Genomic DNA, 16,789 nt, shown 5'->3' with positions numbered 1-16,789 from the left:
TCTCATTTAAGCCATCTACTTGCTCGAATCAAAAAGGAGACAACCTTGACGAATCTTATTTCCTTCACCCCTGACATCCAATCCATCAACAGGTCTCCTGGGTGCCCCCCTCCAAAATACAAGCCGACTCAGACCACGACATTACTTCAACATTCTCCCCACTAGTGTCCAAGGCATCTCTCACCTGGCCCAGTGAAACAGCCTCCTAACTAGTATACCTGCTTCTATGCTGCACCCTTACCCCCTTCAAACCATTCTCCACATGGCAGCCACAGTAATTGACTTAGGAATCAGACTATGTCACTTCCACTGTAGTTGGAATAAAACCAAAACTTGACCACTGCCCACAAGGCCACTCGGCCCTTGCCTACCTCTCAACTTCATGTCAGAGCCTCTCCTCCTTCACCATCCTCCAGCCCCACTGGCCAACTGCTGATCCTCTGAAGTCTGCACTTGCTAAGCCTCTACCTAAAAGCTCTCTCCCAGCTCTTCCAATGACTGCCACCTTCTCATTTTTTTAACTCTCACTTATTAGATACACCTTTTCAGCCCAACCTAAATAAAGCACCCCACCCACCCAAGTCCCCACCTTTCATAACCTGCCTATTCATTTCTTTTGCTGAACTTACTACCACCTGAAATTACCTTGGTACTATGTGTTACCCATTTACTGTCTGTACCTTTACTGTTCCACATTCCCAGCAACTAGCATACTGTGTGGCATGTAATTAAGTGTTCAAGAAATAAATTTTGAACAGAATATTGAACAGTGGTCACTATTCCTAAGCCAAAATGGGAATGACTACTTGCCAGTGGTGGCAATGAGCCTCCAAGGTTAAGGCCAGAATGATGAAACTCGACATTCCAGTATAAATCAGCTGTATTTCAATAAAACAAGCAAACAAACAAAACCACCTGACATTCCGGGACATTCTGTCATACCTCCTACAGGGCTTCCTTCTGCCCTGTGACAAGATACAAAAGGAAAAATTTTCAAAATCAAATTCTTTATTTGTCAGATAGTCAAATATAAATTTCAAAATAGTATTTAAATTAACATTTTGGTAACTTTTTTTAACACTTTACCAAACTTAGCCCAGTAACAGCTAATAAACTATGTTAATTGTGGTATTATTTTATTACCAAGACAGCATCGATTAAAACTAGGATATTTTTAAGATGTAACAATTCTACTAGAATTATCTGAGAGACATCTTAGAGTTCCTAAAAAATGGAATCCTACACATGCTCTCTTAAGATGCCGAATAAACTAATCAGTATTCTCTGCTCCCACCTGCAAAGGAAAGCAATTTAAAACAAAAACAAAAACAAACAAACAACAACAAAAAAAAAACATGGTAAGGTAAAGGTCCCTACCTCAAGTATCCCACCATCTAGTCAAGAAACCAACAAAACGGGAATAAAATGACAGAGCAGGTGAAGATACAAGATATTCCCCGACTAACAGTCCAAACAATGGCACAGACTAAGTTCAGAGAGAGAGGAAACAGGGAGGAAAAAAAAAAGCCACGGAGGTACACAAGAAAGACTTCACACAAAATGGATTTGATTTAAATCATCATGCTGTACACCTTAAATACACAAAATCTTTACTTAAAAAATAAAATAATAAAATCAACTACAAAGTTTTTAAAATAAATTGCCACTCCTATTAAAAGATGGATTTGAGGGCTTCCCTGGTGGCGCAGTGGTTGAGAGTCCGCCTGCCGATGCAGGGGACGTGGGTTCGTGCCCCGGTCTGGGAAGATCCCACAGGCCGCGGAGCGGCTTGGCCCGTGAGCCATGGCCGCTAAGCCTGCGCGTCCGGAGCCTGTGCTCCGCAATGGGAGAGGCCACAACAGTGAGAGGCCCGCGTACCGCAAAAAAAAAAAAAAAAAGATGGATTTGACTTGGACCATGAATATGACTAGTGGTACCCAATTTCATGACCCAATACTATTCTTCCTCCTTCTCACCCCCTACCAGAAACTATCCTGAAATAGTCTATCTACCAAACAATTTGATTTAATGATAAACATGTATTCCCATTTTAATTATGTAAACTGAGTTTACATAATTTGAAAAGCAAAGGCACTTGATATTTTAATTAGCTGGTTAATTTTATTCTGAACAAACGAAGGTTTCTGTGAGACTTCCAGCAACAGAAATAACTCATGGATCTCCTCCATGCCCCTGAAGGTGTGAGAACATCAGGGTGGGACACAGCCCCAGGACCTGCCTGGACATGACAGCCGATGCAGGTGAGTGCAACCAGCACACGGCCTAAACATGGCACCAGGAAGGAGCACAGGTACTTTATTACCATATCATCAGTCCAGGAAGTGAAGGGATTCAGATGCAATACATGTGAAAATCTTGCCTTTCAGCAACCTATTCCAATGAGCACAAACTACTGGGACCAAAAATGTATGCTAGCTTTTCTCCGGTATTATTTTACCGTCTTCTACAAAATAAGGAATTGTTGATGATCACAAACTGTGATTAAAACCATCTATATAATGATTCTGTAAATCTAAGTCATAGAATGAACTAACCTCTTATACGTCAAAGTCAAAAATGCTGAATGATGGCTGTCATTTAAAAAAAAAAAAAAAAGACCAAGAAATCAAAAGAAACAGAGGGTAGTAGAACATCAATTCTATACCCTAGAAGTTTCACAAAGCTCTCACTGAGAAAGCTGTTTTGAAATGAACCACATGCCTCTGTTACTGGGAAATGCCAAGAGATCTCTCAAATATTTTACCTCTCCTGGGCTGACTATTGTTCAGCACTGTGGCCTTTAAAAGTACCTACCTTCCAAATTCCACGCACATGATCTTTACCTTTGAGGATGTCTAAGCAAGAAAAACTATGCCACAGAACGAATTTGCAGAAAGTAACAACCTGGGCAAACTACACACCTAGCCCTGTCACCCTCTCTGTGAATGGCAGGTGCAGTTGGGTTCAGGTATCCCCAACAGATAAGGGCTTCCCAACCCTTGGCGTGCTGAGACACTTAAGCACTTGAACAACTTAAAGTCTCACTGCCAAGTCTGGTACCAGTGTGAGAAGTAATTCTATAGTCACTTTAAATAAATCATTCAAATGGCAGCTAAGAACAATGTGCTACTTCAACCAGTAACATTACACACGTAAAAGCAGACTTACAACAATTACCATCATCTTGATTAATCTTATGATTGAATGTTTAATCATTCATTTCACTTGTAATCATTATCTTTTATCACTGACCAAACATGCAGTTTTAATGTTCCCCTCCATTATTTATATTGAACATTTTAGGGTTACATTCTAAGGTTTCATTACACATTTCATTGGAATTTTAAATAAGTTCTTAAATTTTAAAAAGCTAACCATTATATTCATACTTGCTCTATCTGCATAAAGAAACACTGGAAGGATTCATGCAAAATTAATGCAAGCAGCTACTTACGGGATGGGACAACAGGGCTGACAGGGGAAGGAGTGGGGCGGACCTTCTCAAAGTACATCTCTGTATGCTGTTTTGATTTCTGAACCATCTAAGTGCAATACTTATTCAAAGCACACTTATTTATATAGAAACTGTCTGAAAATTATATCACTCACTATACAAATGGATTAGTATGTCGGAATTCTGGGTCTTCAGTTTACATAAAAAGCGGCATACAAGCAATACAGTTGACGTCACTTTTAACCCCATATACAGGTATACTTGCCAACATATCCTCTGAACTCACAAACCCTGGTTTTAAAAAATAAGGCTTTGGGCTTCCCTGGTGGCACAGTGATTAAGAATCCGCCTGCCAATCCAGGGGACACTGGTTCGAGCCCTGGTCCGGGAAGATCCCACATGCCGCGGAGCAACTAAGCCCACGTGCCACAACTACTGAGCCTGCGCTCTAGAGCCCGCGAGCCACAACTACTGAGCCCCGCGTGCCACAACTACCGAAGCCCACAGCCTAGAGCCCGTGCTCTGCAACAAGAGAAGCCACCGCAATGAGAAGCCCACGCACCGCAACGAAGAGTAGCCCCTGCTCGCCACAACGAGAGGAAAGCCTGCATGTAGCAGCAAAGACCCAACGCAGCCAAAAATAAATAAATAAATTTATTTTTAAAAAATAAAAATAAAGCTTTGGTTTCCTGTCTGCTTTTTTAAATACTAAGGATTCAGCTTTCTCCCTTCCCAAAATTTCATTTCTAAGATATTCAGCTCTTATTTTGGCCCTGCTGCTTAAATGAGAACTAAGTCCTGATTGATAACGTTAAATGTGCTTAAACCTAGTGAGCTAATCCAGTCACAACTCTCACTTTCCTAGTACTGCCTCTACCCAAGAAAGATACCAGGAATGCAGAGCATGCACAACAGGGTAAAAAAACAAAGGCAGCAAGGGAGAGACTGGCTTCCTTTTCCTCTGCTTCCTGGCAGGTCAGAAGAACTCAGTTTCTCCTGCAGGTCTGCACCTCCCCGGCCCCGACAGCAACCTCTTCCTACTGCCCCAGTCCCTACAGCAGCCTTCACACACTCTTTCTTGAATCACTTTCCATGTCACACCTAGCTTTTCAATGAAGTAAGTCTTGTTACTATCTTTACTATATTAAAACCACAATTCCCCAAAATGAACGATCTCATCTGCTTTTTGCCCACGTAGACACTCCCCCGACTGCCATCCTGTCCTCCCAACTAAGCATGTGTCAGGGGAAGTGTGGTGAGTTTTACACCACTCGGTACTTGAAAAATGCAAAAACATTTTAAGATGTTTAAGAATAATCTACTGTGATCCCAACACCAGCTATAAACATGAGGAATCCCACACCAGTCCTCCCTTATATGTTAATAAAATGTAGTCTAACCCATAAATCAGAATTAAATTCTTAAAAGACATGACACTGAAAATACAGTACCTTCACAAATGAAACCTGGGGGTGTTCTCTGGCTAGCTCTGCCATCACGTCGTTCATCTGACCACACTGTGGAGCCCATGGTGCCCAGAAATGGACTACAAGGAGGGACCTGTAAATCCATAAAATGCAGTTTTTAAAAATACAGTAGCTTTAGAAATAAGCAAATACTGATGCAGATCAAATTCTATTAGCAAAGAAACCTGTACAGGGACCGCCTGAATTGTTTTTGTACTGCTAGAATCTTGTTATATTAAACACAGACGGAAATATAACAACTTGCAAGGTCTTGAGAACCTTTTGGATGAATTTCCAAGTTAATGATATTTCTTGAGTCAATACTTAGCTCACATGAAGTGGTTCTGAATATTCATCCACCTCAACTACTAGCCACGTAAATTAACTCTATTTTGAGACCCTTAGGAAAGAAAGATGGAAACTAGATTTCTGTAGTCAAGGCACAACGTTTGTGAAAAATGACTGCATATGCATTACTACTACTCATGTTAGTATTTACTTTTTAGACATGGTACTGTGATGAAGTGACCATAGGAATAGAAATAAAATGTTGCAGGGCTTCCCTGGTGGCGCAGTGGTTGAGAGTCCGCCTGCCGATACAGGGTACGCGGGTTCGTGCCCCGGTCCGGGAAGATCCCACATGCCGCGGAGCGGCTGGGCCCGTGAGCCATGGCCGCTGAGCCTGCACATCCGGAGCCTGTGCTCCGCAACGGGAGAGGCCACAACAGTGAGAGGCTCGCGTAGCGGAAAAAAAAAAAAAAAAAAATGTTGCAAATGAAGGTATATAAGCAGAAAACAAAGGGAAAAAAAGGGAGCTGCTTTTCACATACTTTTATTATGCTACAGAAGATTTTCTAAAAATTGATAGTATGAACAGACAGAATAGCGATTAATAACTTGTCAATGAAATTCTCAAGAATCTCAGTATGTATCTATCAACTATTTCCATATAAAATTATCTTGGCAAAGATATATTTAATTCTATCCTCATACCCAACTGAAAAACCCTTCAGTTTTACAGAATTCCAAATTCAAATATAATCCCCCTTGACTACAAAAAAATCTGAAAACCCAGGAAGAAAATACATTGAAAAATATGTTACATGGAGAAAGGAAACAAAGGACAACTAAACTTGGGCAAGGAAAGGAATAGAATACTTGGCTCATGTGAGCTAAGTATTGAGAGAAGGAGGAGCCTACCATGCAGTGTTGGGGGCTGGAAGCCGAGGGAGGCACTGGGGACTTCAGGGAGCTGGGGGCAGGATTTGGTGGCACTGGAGCACAGTCTAAATTTCAGTACCTCCAAGTTCCTGGCTTAGTGACTGATGGCTAGTGATAGCACTAGCCACGAATCACAGTACAGAAGCTGCCAACCTGAGAGGAAAGGAAGTCTAGTGGGCTGTGATAGTCTGCAGCTCAGGAAAGAAGTCCATGCCTGATCTGCAGATCTGGGAATCAAGAAACAGCGCCAGCAGCATGCTCATCCATGCAGGAGGATAAAGAGGAGGCCGAGGGCAGAGCCTCTGGGGCTCATCAACACTAAGTTAGGACAGATGGCGGTAAAGGACCCCTGGTGGTAGACCAGAGAAGGGACCTAAAAGGCACACAGCAAGGTTCTAGGGTCTCCCAGAAGTCAAGGAGGAAGGAGAGACAATCATCAAATGCAGCAGGAAGGGCAACCAGCAACAGTGAGCGTTAAGTCCAGTGGACGACAGAAGCAGCGTGTAGACCACTGGACTGAGGATGAGGAGCAGAGATGGCTAGAAACCTACTCTGTAGGAGACTGGGCTGTAAACAGAGAGAGAGCAAGGATGAAGGCAAGATCAAGGAATGGGCTTTTTTCAATACAAGAGAATTTTCATCGTTTATTTTGCGAGGGGACAGAGTGCAAATGGGGAGGGAGAGGCTGAAGACACGAGAGACAGCTAAGGATTCAAGGTCTCAAAGGTGGCAGGAGAGGGAAACTGAGAGCAGAGAAGAATTCGCCTTGAGAAGAGGGACAATCTCCTCCGGGTCAAGAGCAAAGGAATCAAGAATGGGTGAAGCTACAAGTAAATGTGTAGGTGTCGGGGGAGGGGCAAGTCGAAGAAGAGCTCTGGAAGATGCTTCTGGAAGTCCTGTTTTCCAGGTAGGAAGCAAGGTCATGTGCTGAAACAAAGGAAAATGGAGGACAGGGGTCACAGACAGGACCGAGGAAGACGGGAGGGCTGCCCAGGGGCACACAAGAGTAAAGCAGGAGGCTCTAAAGGCAGAGCCGCCTAAGGCGGGAAAGGACACATGGCAGGGCCCCTACTCCATGGGTTCCAAGTGCAGCAGCAGAAGGCAGGAGCTTCAACATGTGGGTAGGTGGGCAGAGACTATGGAGGAAGTATTTCACCAATTCCTGCTGCCTCTTCCTCTCGGGCATGCAGCTAGACTACACCTCTCTGTCTCGCTTGTGTCCCGGGCTGGGGCCCTGGAACTGAGCTGTGGCCAGTGGGATGCAGGGCAGAAGGGAGCTACCTGGCCCTGCAAAGCCTCCCGCGTGAGCCTCGGCCTACTCCAGCCTCCTCTCGCAGAGCTTCTGCACAGCGTGGCGGGGGGCCTCTGGGGCCTAAGGGATGGTGGGAAGGAAGACAGGCCCACGAAACGACTGCACAGGAATGTTCACAGCAGCCTGGCGCATAACAGCCGACACCTGCAAGTAACCCAATGTCCACAAACTGGAGAAACTGCTGTATATTAACACAACGGAATACCACTCAGCAATAAAAAAGGAACCAACTACAGATACACGGCAGCATGGATGAATCCCAAAAGCACACTGAGCACAACCCAGACATGAAAGACCAGGAGTTCTGCGACTCCATTTACATAAAGTAAAAGAAGAGGCACAACTCATCTACAGTGACAGAAAGCAGATCACTGGTGGGGGATTACTGGAAAGAGCCTGAAGAGCATTCTGGGGCTCTATATTCTTGTCCTGAATGATGGTTACTTGTGTTAATACAAATGTCAAAATTCATCACACCCAGCAATTAAGATCTGTGCATTTTACTACAGTATATAATACCTCAATCTTTTAGAAGTTAGATACCACTTTTTACCAAACTGAAAAAAGATTTTTAAAATCATAATATTCAATGAAAAAAAGGATAAAGTGAGATGGCACTTTCATATCCTACCAGTAAAAATTAAATTGGAACCTTCCTGAAATTTCAAGATACTTACACACTTCCAAGTATCTATCCTACAGAAGTCATTAAAGAGACAAAAATGTACGTATATGAATATTTTCCCAGTATTTTACACAGCAAATAACTGTAAAAATCTATTGTTCAACAAGATAGTTTTCTTAATGGTCATACAATAAAATATCATAAAGCCATTAAAAATCGTGTGTCAAAGAATGTTTAATGACATGGGAAAATGCTCACGAGTACATTTTTAAAAAATTAAAATAAGTTACCAAACTTTGTAACAGTATGTGCCAACGTAAGTAAAAAAGAAAAGAAAAAAGTACACGTACACAACTTAACTTCCATTACTCCTAATGTGGCTTGGAAGAGTAATTTAACTTAACTTCCACATCTGTAAAACAGCAGTAACACCCTGGGAGGTTGGGAAGATCAAACAAAACTATGCACGCACTTTGAAAACATTAAAGAATGGTATTAACGCTGTTATTTTACATTATCCACAATATTCTCATATTTAGATGCTTAACTTCCACTTTCCAATTAGGTACACGATGCCTAACATCATAAGGACATAAACCTGAAACAAACAAACGCTGTCACCCTCTCTTGGATTATATATATGTAAGTATTCTCTCCACCTTCATGGACAGCCCAATATGCAGGGTGCATTGTTGAAGGAAAACCTTTAGAGAAAGACGAGATTCAAATCCTAACTACTGTGATGTTAAACAATGTAATGAACCTTGGTTCTTTTTCAGTAAGATAATTAGTGATTGATAAATGGTTGTTTCTCTGTTATTACAGGTGTTCTCTTATAGTTATTCCTCTGCAGGTAACACCAGCCACCATCTATTAAGATCATATAATATTAGACTCTGTTAAATATTTTACAAATGAGTAAAAACCTTAATTACTCTGTAAATGGGTATTAATATCCATTAATATGAGGTATATAATATAATATACCTTATAATATAATTATACATTATATTATATAATATAATAATAAATTATAATATATATATAATATATAATAATATCCATTATATGAGGTCTCAGTAACATATAAACATCTGATTATTTGACTTACGCAAAAAAATTTTCAATTCACATGAAATTTTAATACTGGGAAATGAAGATTTGTTAAGTAACTACATTAACAAGTACTATTTAATATTCTGAAATGCTGCCAATTTCACCAAAAGTAGCAGAGATTTGTTCCTTCCGCAGATGCCAGGCATCACTTCCTTCCCATGTGCCCATTTAAACTCATCACCACGAAAAAGGTATATTGGTTTCCGGATCATTTCAAGTACGGGCCCATGGCAAGAATTAACATTTAAACTTTTTCAACTGTGATGTCTTAATGACTTTTTTCTTTAAAAAACGATACATAAAATCAAAAATGTGAAACACACAAAAAGCAAAATAGTCCTCCAGGTGATCGTGAACTGAACACTTACGAAGGGCAGGTCCAACCGAGCCCTGCTCCTTTCACGACGCCGCCTCTGGGGCACTCCATAAGTGGGCCGCCGTAAGATGGGGGGAGCGCTGGATGAATCACCTTTCATCAATGAGTCCACGTCATTCCCTTCGCGCCCCCCCCGCCCCGCCCCACTCGCCCGTTTCTGGCAGTTTCCCAGCAAGACCGGAAATGCCGCAAGAGCGGCTCTGGTGAACACCTTTAACTTCAGCACGGCGGCGAAGCCAGACGGGAACTCTCCCATCGCACCCGCACTCCGCAGCTCAGCCGCTCGCCAGCGTACTCACTACCCGCTTCCAACCGCGATCCGCTCCTGCACTCGCGCCGATACGCTTCCACTGCCAGCGAGCCCGCGCAGCCGCGCCGCCGCACGCAGAAGAGCCCGGGCGCGAAGGCGCCGCGAGGACAGGCAGCACGCGTGTCCGCTCCCACACCCCCGGGTGGGCACTATCCTACCCCTCTCACCGCAGAGAACACTCCTGAGACCTGGTTATGAAACGTGCGCAGCGGCTCTGGGGCTCGCTCCCTGGCAATCGGCTGGCGCTCCGCCGCCCCCACCGGCCATGCCCCGAGACACCGCCCAGCCCCCGAGAGCTCGGCCAGCGGAAGCCGCGAGACCGCTGCGGAGGCCCCGTGCCCGCCCGCCGGCGCCGACTCGCAAGCTCCGGGTTGCCATGTGTTCCCCCATGCCCGGCCTCTGCATCCCGGTGGGTCTCCTTCAGACACCGTCCCAAGGGCGAGGGGCACGTGGGCCAAGCCAGAACGGACCGCGGCTGAGCCCGTCCAGGACACAGGAGACCCGCGTCCTCAGCCCGGACAGCGCCACACAGTGCGCTCTGCCCCATCACCAACACCCTTAAACGCCCCTCGGAAAGGAGGCAGGACCGCCGACCCAGCTAGGCCTTCCTCCGCCTCCCGCCCGCGACGAAGCGGGCGGGGGCCGGGGTCTCCGTGCCCACCCCCGCCCACCCCCGACCCGCGGCTGAGTCCCCGCGTCGCCGCGCCCCGGGAGGCCGGGCCGGGCGGCAGGGCGGGACCCGGGCCTCGGGGCGCCCGGAGGGCCGGGGCCGGGGGTCTGCGGTAGACCCCGCTCCCCTTCCGGGGCGGGGACCTGGCCTCGGGGTCCGGGCCGCGCCGGCCGCTCCGCCCAGGCCGGGCCGGGTGCGAGGGAGCCGGGCAGCCGTCGCAGCCGGCCCCCGCCGCGTCCCCTCATCCCTGCCGCCCGCCGCCCCGCTCACTTGGCTCTGAGGCGCAGCAGCTCCTCAAACTGCCCGGCTGAGCCGACCTCCACAACAGCAGCCGCCACCTCAACCGCCCCCGCCGCCATGCTGCCGCCGCCAGACAAGAGCAATCGAGCGCGGGCGGTCGATGGGGGAGGGGCTCGGGCGGCTGCACTCGGAAGCCCCGCCCCGCCTCCGGCCCGCGCGGAAGCCCCGCCCCCCGCGCCCGCCCCGCCCTGTGCGTCCGCGCGGAAGCCGGGAGCTGGTGAAACGCGGAAGGTGGGGGCTTACCGGCGGGCCGAGTGAGAGCCCCAGGCTCCTGACCCCCGGGGCTCCGGACTGTCAGGAATCCTGGCCTCTGGGGTTCCTGGATGTCGGGGCGCCGTACGTTCCTTGCAACTCCTACGGCAGCTGGGTGAATGGTGTGTGTGATGTGAGTGTATGTTTAACAAAGTGAAATTTTAAGCTAAAAGGAAATTACGTAAAGGTGGGGATGGAATGGGAAGTTAGGGAAAGGGAGGTTGCGCCCTCTCCGAACCTCAACACTGACAAGGGGCTTCGAACTCGGTCCTGAAGAGCCCGAACCCGCGCCACCGCGTGGCCCGCCACCTACCCGCCGGCGGGGCCATCCCTGGGCGCAGCCAGGGCACAGCCCATCACCCACTGTGACCTCCGAGCAGCACGGCCTGGGCAGCTGGGCCGCCTCCGGCACCACGGGCCCAGCCCCAGGACCCTCTCACTCAGGCCCGCAGGCCCCACGCTCCTCTAACCTCGGGTCTTCCCTGTCTCTCCTTGGCATCGCCTAATGTTGACGCCCCAGGTAGTGTCCGCTCACCACCTTTCCACCTCCCCTGCCTATAACTCCCACACACTCTCCGTACTGGGTAAAATTGTCCATGGTCCTAGTATCCTCAATAACCAGGGAAACCTCAGCCGCCAGCCAAGCGCCCTCCCCTGCCTCCGGAGCCCAGCATCCATCTGCCCTGGGGCCGGGGGAGTCTTTTTGGTTCTCCCCAAACTGCACCCCGCCTGCTCTCCAAAGAGCCACTCCTGGAGCTCCCATCTTACTGAAGCCATCGCTTCCACCCAGACACGTGAGGCCCCTCCTGGGGGTCCTGGGGCTCTGCACTGAGTTTGAGGGCAGGCCCCATGGATCCTCCGGTGGGTGTTAGGGCACCTATGTGCCTTCTACCACGTGCACATCTCACCGGGTTAGAACTGCACCTGTAGTCTCCACCAGCCCCGGTTCTCATCAAGGGCGGGAACTGTGTCTCTGTCCCAGTGCCTAAGTTAGAGCCAAGAACGTGGCAGGTGCTCAGTACATGCTCTCTACCTGCAGCTGGTGGAGAAGTGGGCTTGTGGAGTTTCAAAGACTTATTACAAAAAAAAAAAAAAAATTATGTAATATATTTCATTAATAATGTTTACATTGATTGCATGTTGAAATACTACTTCTGATATACTGGGTTTTGTGAAACATATTATTAAAATTAAATTTACCTCTTTCTACCTTTTAAATGTGGTTACTAGAAATGTTTAAATTACATAGGTGACTTTCATTTGTGGCTCACCTTGTATTTTCTCTTGGGCAGCTCTGCTCCAGTGATTGAAAGTGGTCTTTAGTTACATATGTGCCTCATCCTGAGAAGTGGGTGTTCCTGAAGATGGTAAATTCCATTATCTAAAATGCAATAAGAGTGGTGAGGAACTGTTTTGTATCCTGACTTTGGTGGTAGGTACACAAACCTAAACGCACGAAATACACACAAAGAGTACAAGTAAAACTGGAGAAATGGAAGAAGATGGACTGATCGTATGAATATCATCATGCTAGTTGTGGTATTGTACTACAGTGTTTCAAGATGCTATCTTTGGGGAAAAGCATAGGCAGAATCTCTCTCTGTTATTTCTTATGACTGCATGTGACCCTACAATCATTTTAAAATAAAAAGGTTAGTTTTTTTAAAAGCCGTAAATAAAATCTAGAGACTACTATGAAAAAATGCACCGGGAAGGGAGAAAACAGCATGTTGCAAAACAAGATGTATGCTCTGATGACCATTTTTAAACAGAATTATATGTAAATAAAACACATAACTCCGTATAGCTAAATGTAGCATAGCAAAAGGTCTTCAGGAGGATGTTCTCCAAAGTGTTAGAAGAACTTGTGCCCAGAGAGTGAAAATAGGGAAGTTTTAAAGGGAGGACCTACACCTTTTACATTATATGCTTCCTAGTGTCACCTGCATTTTTTCTTTTTCTTTTTTTGTTTTTTAAACTTCTTTGGAGTCATTCATTGAAATGTTAGTATGTTTGGAAACACATCTGCACCAAATGTTGTACAAGAATTATATCTCTAATTTGAAGGAAGCTTACACATCAATACTAAAAACATTTCACTTGCATTTTTTTCAAAGAACATGGATGGGCTTTGTAATTTAAAAATAATGAAATTGTAATGCACTAGGGAAATGTGCAATAGTGAATCTTTTTCAAAAAATGCAAGAATCACCCATCTAATGTAACTGTTAAAAATCCTGATTTTTCCTTCTTTAAATGGAATTTGCTGAAAGCAGGATATACCAGCTAGAGAGCATGCTCCCTACCTTAAAAATAAAGTTGGGAAAACTCCCTAAAAATCTTTCCAGTTCTGCCTCCTGCCCTTTTTGCTGTTATCACTATTGATATCAACAGGCCTAATGTTCAGCAAGTGAATCTCTGAGATTTAAAATGCTCTGATTTCACAACAAAGACCATTCCACTCAGCCCTGAGCCCAAGCCACATTTTGGGGGGCTGTCACATCTGAGTTACAGGTAGATAAGGGCGTACACAGCTATATAGTGCTTTTCAGCTTTCCAAAGTCCTTGCTGCTTCCAGATCATGATGCAAAAACATCACTGCCTGTGTTACCAAACCAAACTTAGGTCCTCTCACCCACCCACAGTAAAGCCAATCTACTGACCCCAGGTTGTGGTGAAGAAAAGTGCAGCATTTATTGCAGGAGCCAAGCAAGGAGTCCAGGCAGCTAATACTTAAAAGGCCCAAACTCCCCGAAGGCTTTCAGGAAAAGGTTTTTAAAGACAGGGTAAGGGAGGAGGGTTGTGGGGCGCGTGATCAGCTCGTGGACATACTTCTGATTGCTTGGTGGTGAGGTCATCGAGAGTCAACATCATCAACCTTCTGGTTCCAGCTGGTCTGGGGCCTGCGTGCTTGTGGGCAGCATGCAGTTAACTTCATCCACCTGGTAGGGGCTTCAGTATCTGCAAAACAGCTCCAAGGACGTGGCTCAGAATATTATCTACAGCCCTTGAGGAGGAACTAAAGGCCCTGGACTTGGTTTAAACTATTATTTTGTCTTGCTTGACCATTTTCCTTTCTCTCTGCATTTTCTCACTTCTCTGATTAAATTTATTCTTTGGAACTCGGGCAAGGCCTAGGAGGCTAAAGTTTTTCTGCAGACAAGAGTCAGGCAGAGGACATGGGAGGCGGGGTGCAGTTCTGTCCTGGGAAGGCCCCATAGGGTCCTGCTCAGTTACACCTGCCCCATTTTATAGCTGAGAAAATTGCCCAAAGCCACAGCAGGGAAGGGGCAGTGCCGGGACTCATTCCACGGCCTTCCCTGTCCTGCCCCCACTGCACCCCATCCTGCACGCTGCTCATACTTTGGAGAGCCCAGTCCTCTGTTTCTCTGAGTGTGTTCAGGCACAGAGGGGAAAACTCGTCATTATCATACAGAACTTAGTGCATGAAGACTCAAAACCACAGGAAAGCAAGATGCTGGGGCTGATTTTGGCCTTTGTCCCCAGTGTGGGTTAATCCCAGACACTGACATTCTGCTGACCCATATGTAAGCATCATTTAGCTACATCCTATACCCTCTTGGGGCAGAGGGCTCCCCCTAGGGAACCCAGTGACACTTGGTGGCCCTGGGCAGGGGCCTCTCCGGGCTCTCCGGCCCACTTGATCAGGAACCAGGGACAGCTCTCCAAGCAGCACAGCCCTGCAAAGGATGGGGCGATTAGGTTTTGCTGAGAAGGCTGTGTGGCACTTCAGGGGCTGGGACCGTGGGGACCGGGAAGCTGAGGCTCTGGGTCCTGGCGGCTGAAGTCCTGGCCTGGCAGAGCACAAGCTTCAGAGAGGGCTGCAGGGGGCCTTCCTGGCAGCAAAGGTGCTGCGCCCTGTGTCTGTGAATGGACCCCAGTTCAAAAGGGATGTGTTTGTGTGGCTGAGGTGTAATTATTTTTAATGACAGCTAACATTTCACCACTCCTGAATGGGTGAGGAAATATTTTAGCCATCCCACGTTTGGTGACACATCATTCCCTCCTGGGCCCCAGTGTTACTCCCCAACAGGGCACAGTGCTGAGTACTAGGTGGGCACAGATAACCCAGGTGGAGAGAAACACCTGGTCGTTATAGGGGAGGACTTGGAATCGAATTCCCACCTGGCTAGGTTTTTGTAAACACTCCCTCGAGGAGCCAAGAGACACACAGGGTTTTTAATGGGCAAAGCATGGCATTCAGAAGTGTTGTTACTCAAGGAAAATGGCCAATGCTTCCTCTCTTTTAAGAGAGACTCCTAAATCCCAATCACTCTGCCTCCAAAGGCCGGTTGAGAATAACCCCAACTGGAGGGAATTAATTTCCTTAGGAATTTCACTGTTACAAGATTAATGGAGCCCCCTGCTGAGAAACAGTAAAACTGTAAGTACAGTAGATTTGCACCTGAAGGATACATATTTTAATTTCCGTTCTCAAGCTGCGATAACATCTTCTCTAGCTACTATAAATGGCATAAATGAGCACCCGCACGTCTGCTGAGAACCTGCGGACACGGAGCTCCTGGGGAGGAGTCCGCGCGGAGCTGGGGTGGCCCCGGGTCCCAATGCTGCGGGCTCCATCCACGTGGGTGGCCCGGAGCAGGCGTCGTGGTCACGTGACCACGGCTGGGCGCAGGTCTGGAAAGGCCGAAACAAACGCCCCTCCCGGGAGCCCCAACGGGTTGACCAGAACCCCAGAGAAGAATCCCTGGACCAGATACTCGGAAGTCGACCCCCATCGGCCCGCCCTAGCACAGTCCTGCTGAGGGACCACCGGCCTGGACCGACAGTGGGGTAACTAAGAAGTGAACAGTCTGTGTTCTGCCCCTCGGGAGCCCTCCAGGGAATTTCACCCCGCTGTCCATCAGCTTTGGCGGCCCCAAGAATGGGCCTTGGGAAGGTTGTCTCACAAACCACGTTGAGGTAAACTGGACACTGGGTCCAACCAAGTGACCAGCCCTGTTCTCCATGGCCCAAGGGCCTCCCTGGCAACTGGGGTGCTACAAATGTCACCCTGATAACCAAGAACTAGTCTGGGATAGGGAAGTGGGAATGGGCTGTGATGTTTCCTCTGTCAACCCTTAGAAGCCCCGCACTTGATCTTGGCAAAGTCTGGCCAATTTTTTGTTCCCTTCCTTACCAGAAACTGCTGTTATTGGAAGAACTCTATGTATATGCTGGCTATAAAGGTTGTTTATGCTGCCATAGCGAGATTTTTATTGGTTGTATTTTTGCTGCACTTGCTTGAAAAATAATTATTTTCAAAGAAAAGAAGAATTACATATCCAGTAAACTAAATAAGACTTGTGTTTGTTAGGGACCTCTGACAGCTCCTCAAATGTGAAAAAAGGTTTCGAAGCAGTGACTGGACAATTTATGAGCAAGCTTATTTGTAAAACACATTTCAAGACGTACTTCATCTTGGCTCCACCGATAAAAATACATTTCATTTCTTTTCAGAAGTGTGTGTTATCTGATGGTTTCACAGTAATCTCTTTTCCCCTAAAATAAGACAATGTGGATAAGCGTGTACCCACTAACCCAATCTAGCACTGAGTTGAACGTTTTTGGGTTGCTATAGGGCAAAAAAAAAATGTGACCACATCCCATAAGGTGCTCTCTAGAAGAAATATATTTATAGGAAATGTAGTTCACAAATCTTGATC

General features: G+C 46.6%; 1 protein-coding gene across 5 annotated transcripts in view; it reads right to left on the bottom strand.

Moving 5' to 3' along the window:
- The window catches only part of GLRX3 (glutaredoxin 3), a 31,250-nt gene extending 20,312 nt beyond the window's left edge, over nt 1–10,938 (bottom strand). For 2 of the 5 annotated variants that reach the window (XM_022568435.3, XM_089898366.1), the window contains exons 1-2: nt 10,821–10,938; nt 4,906–5,014 (exon numbers count right to left, since the gene is read on the bottom strand). In XM_022568435.3, the coding sequence (XP_022424143.1) occupies nt 4,906–5,014; nt 10,821–10,909 (198 nt within the window). In that variant the 5' untranslated portion in view covers nt 10,910–10,938. Of the gene's footprint in view, nt 1–942; nt 966–4,905; nt 5,015–9,562; nt 9,664–10,820 lie in introns of those variants that run through there. The other 3 variants (XM_089898365.1, XM_089898368.1, XM_089898369.1) reach the window with 3 other exon arrangements.
- Between the last annotated feature and the right edge of the window lie 5,851 nt (nt 10,939–16,789).

Source organism: Delphinapterus leucas, chromosome 16 (genome assembly GCF_059928025.1).
Source record: "Delphinapterus leucas isolate spDelLeu-1000000601 "Yukka" chromosome 16, BTC_Dleu_Yukka2, whole genome shotgun sequence".
Classification (NCBI taxonomy): Eukaryota; Metazoa; Chordata; class Mammalia; order Artiodactyla; family Monodontidae; genus Delphinapterus; species Delphinapterus leucas.
The sequence above is the reverse complement of the archived record's forward strand: the minus strand, read 5'-3'. Positions and strand labels throughout refer to the sequence as shown.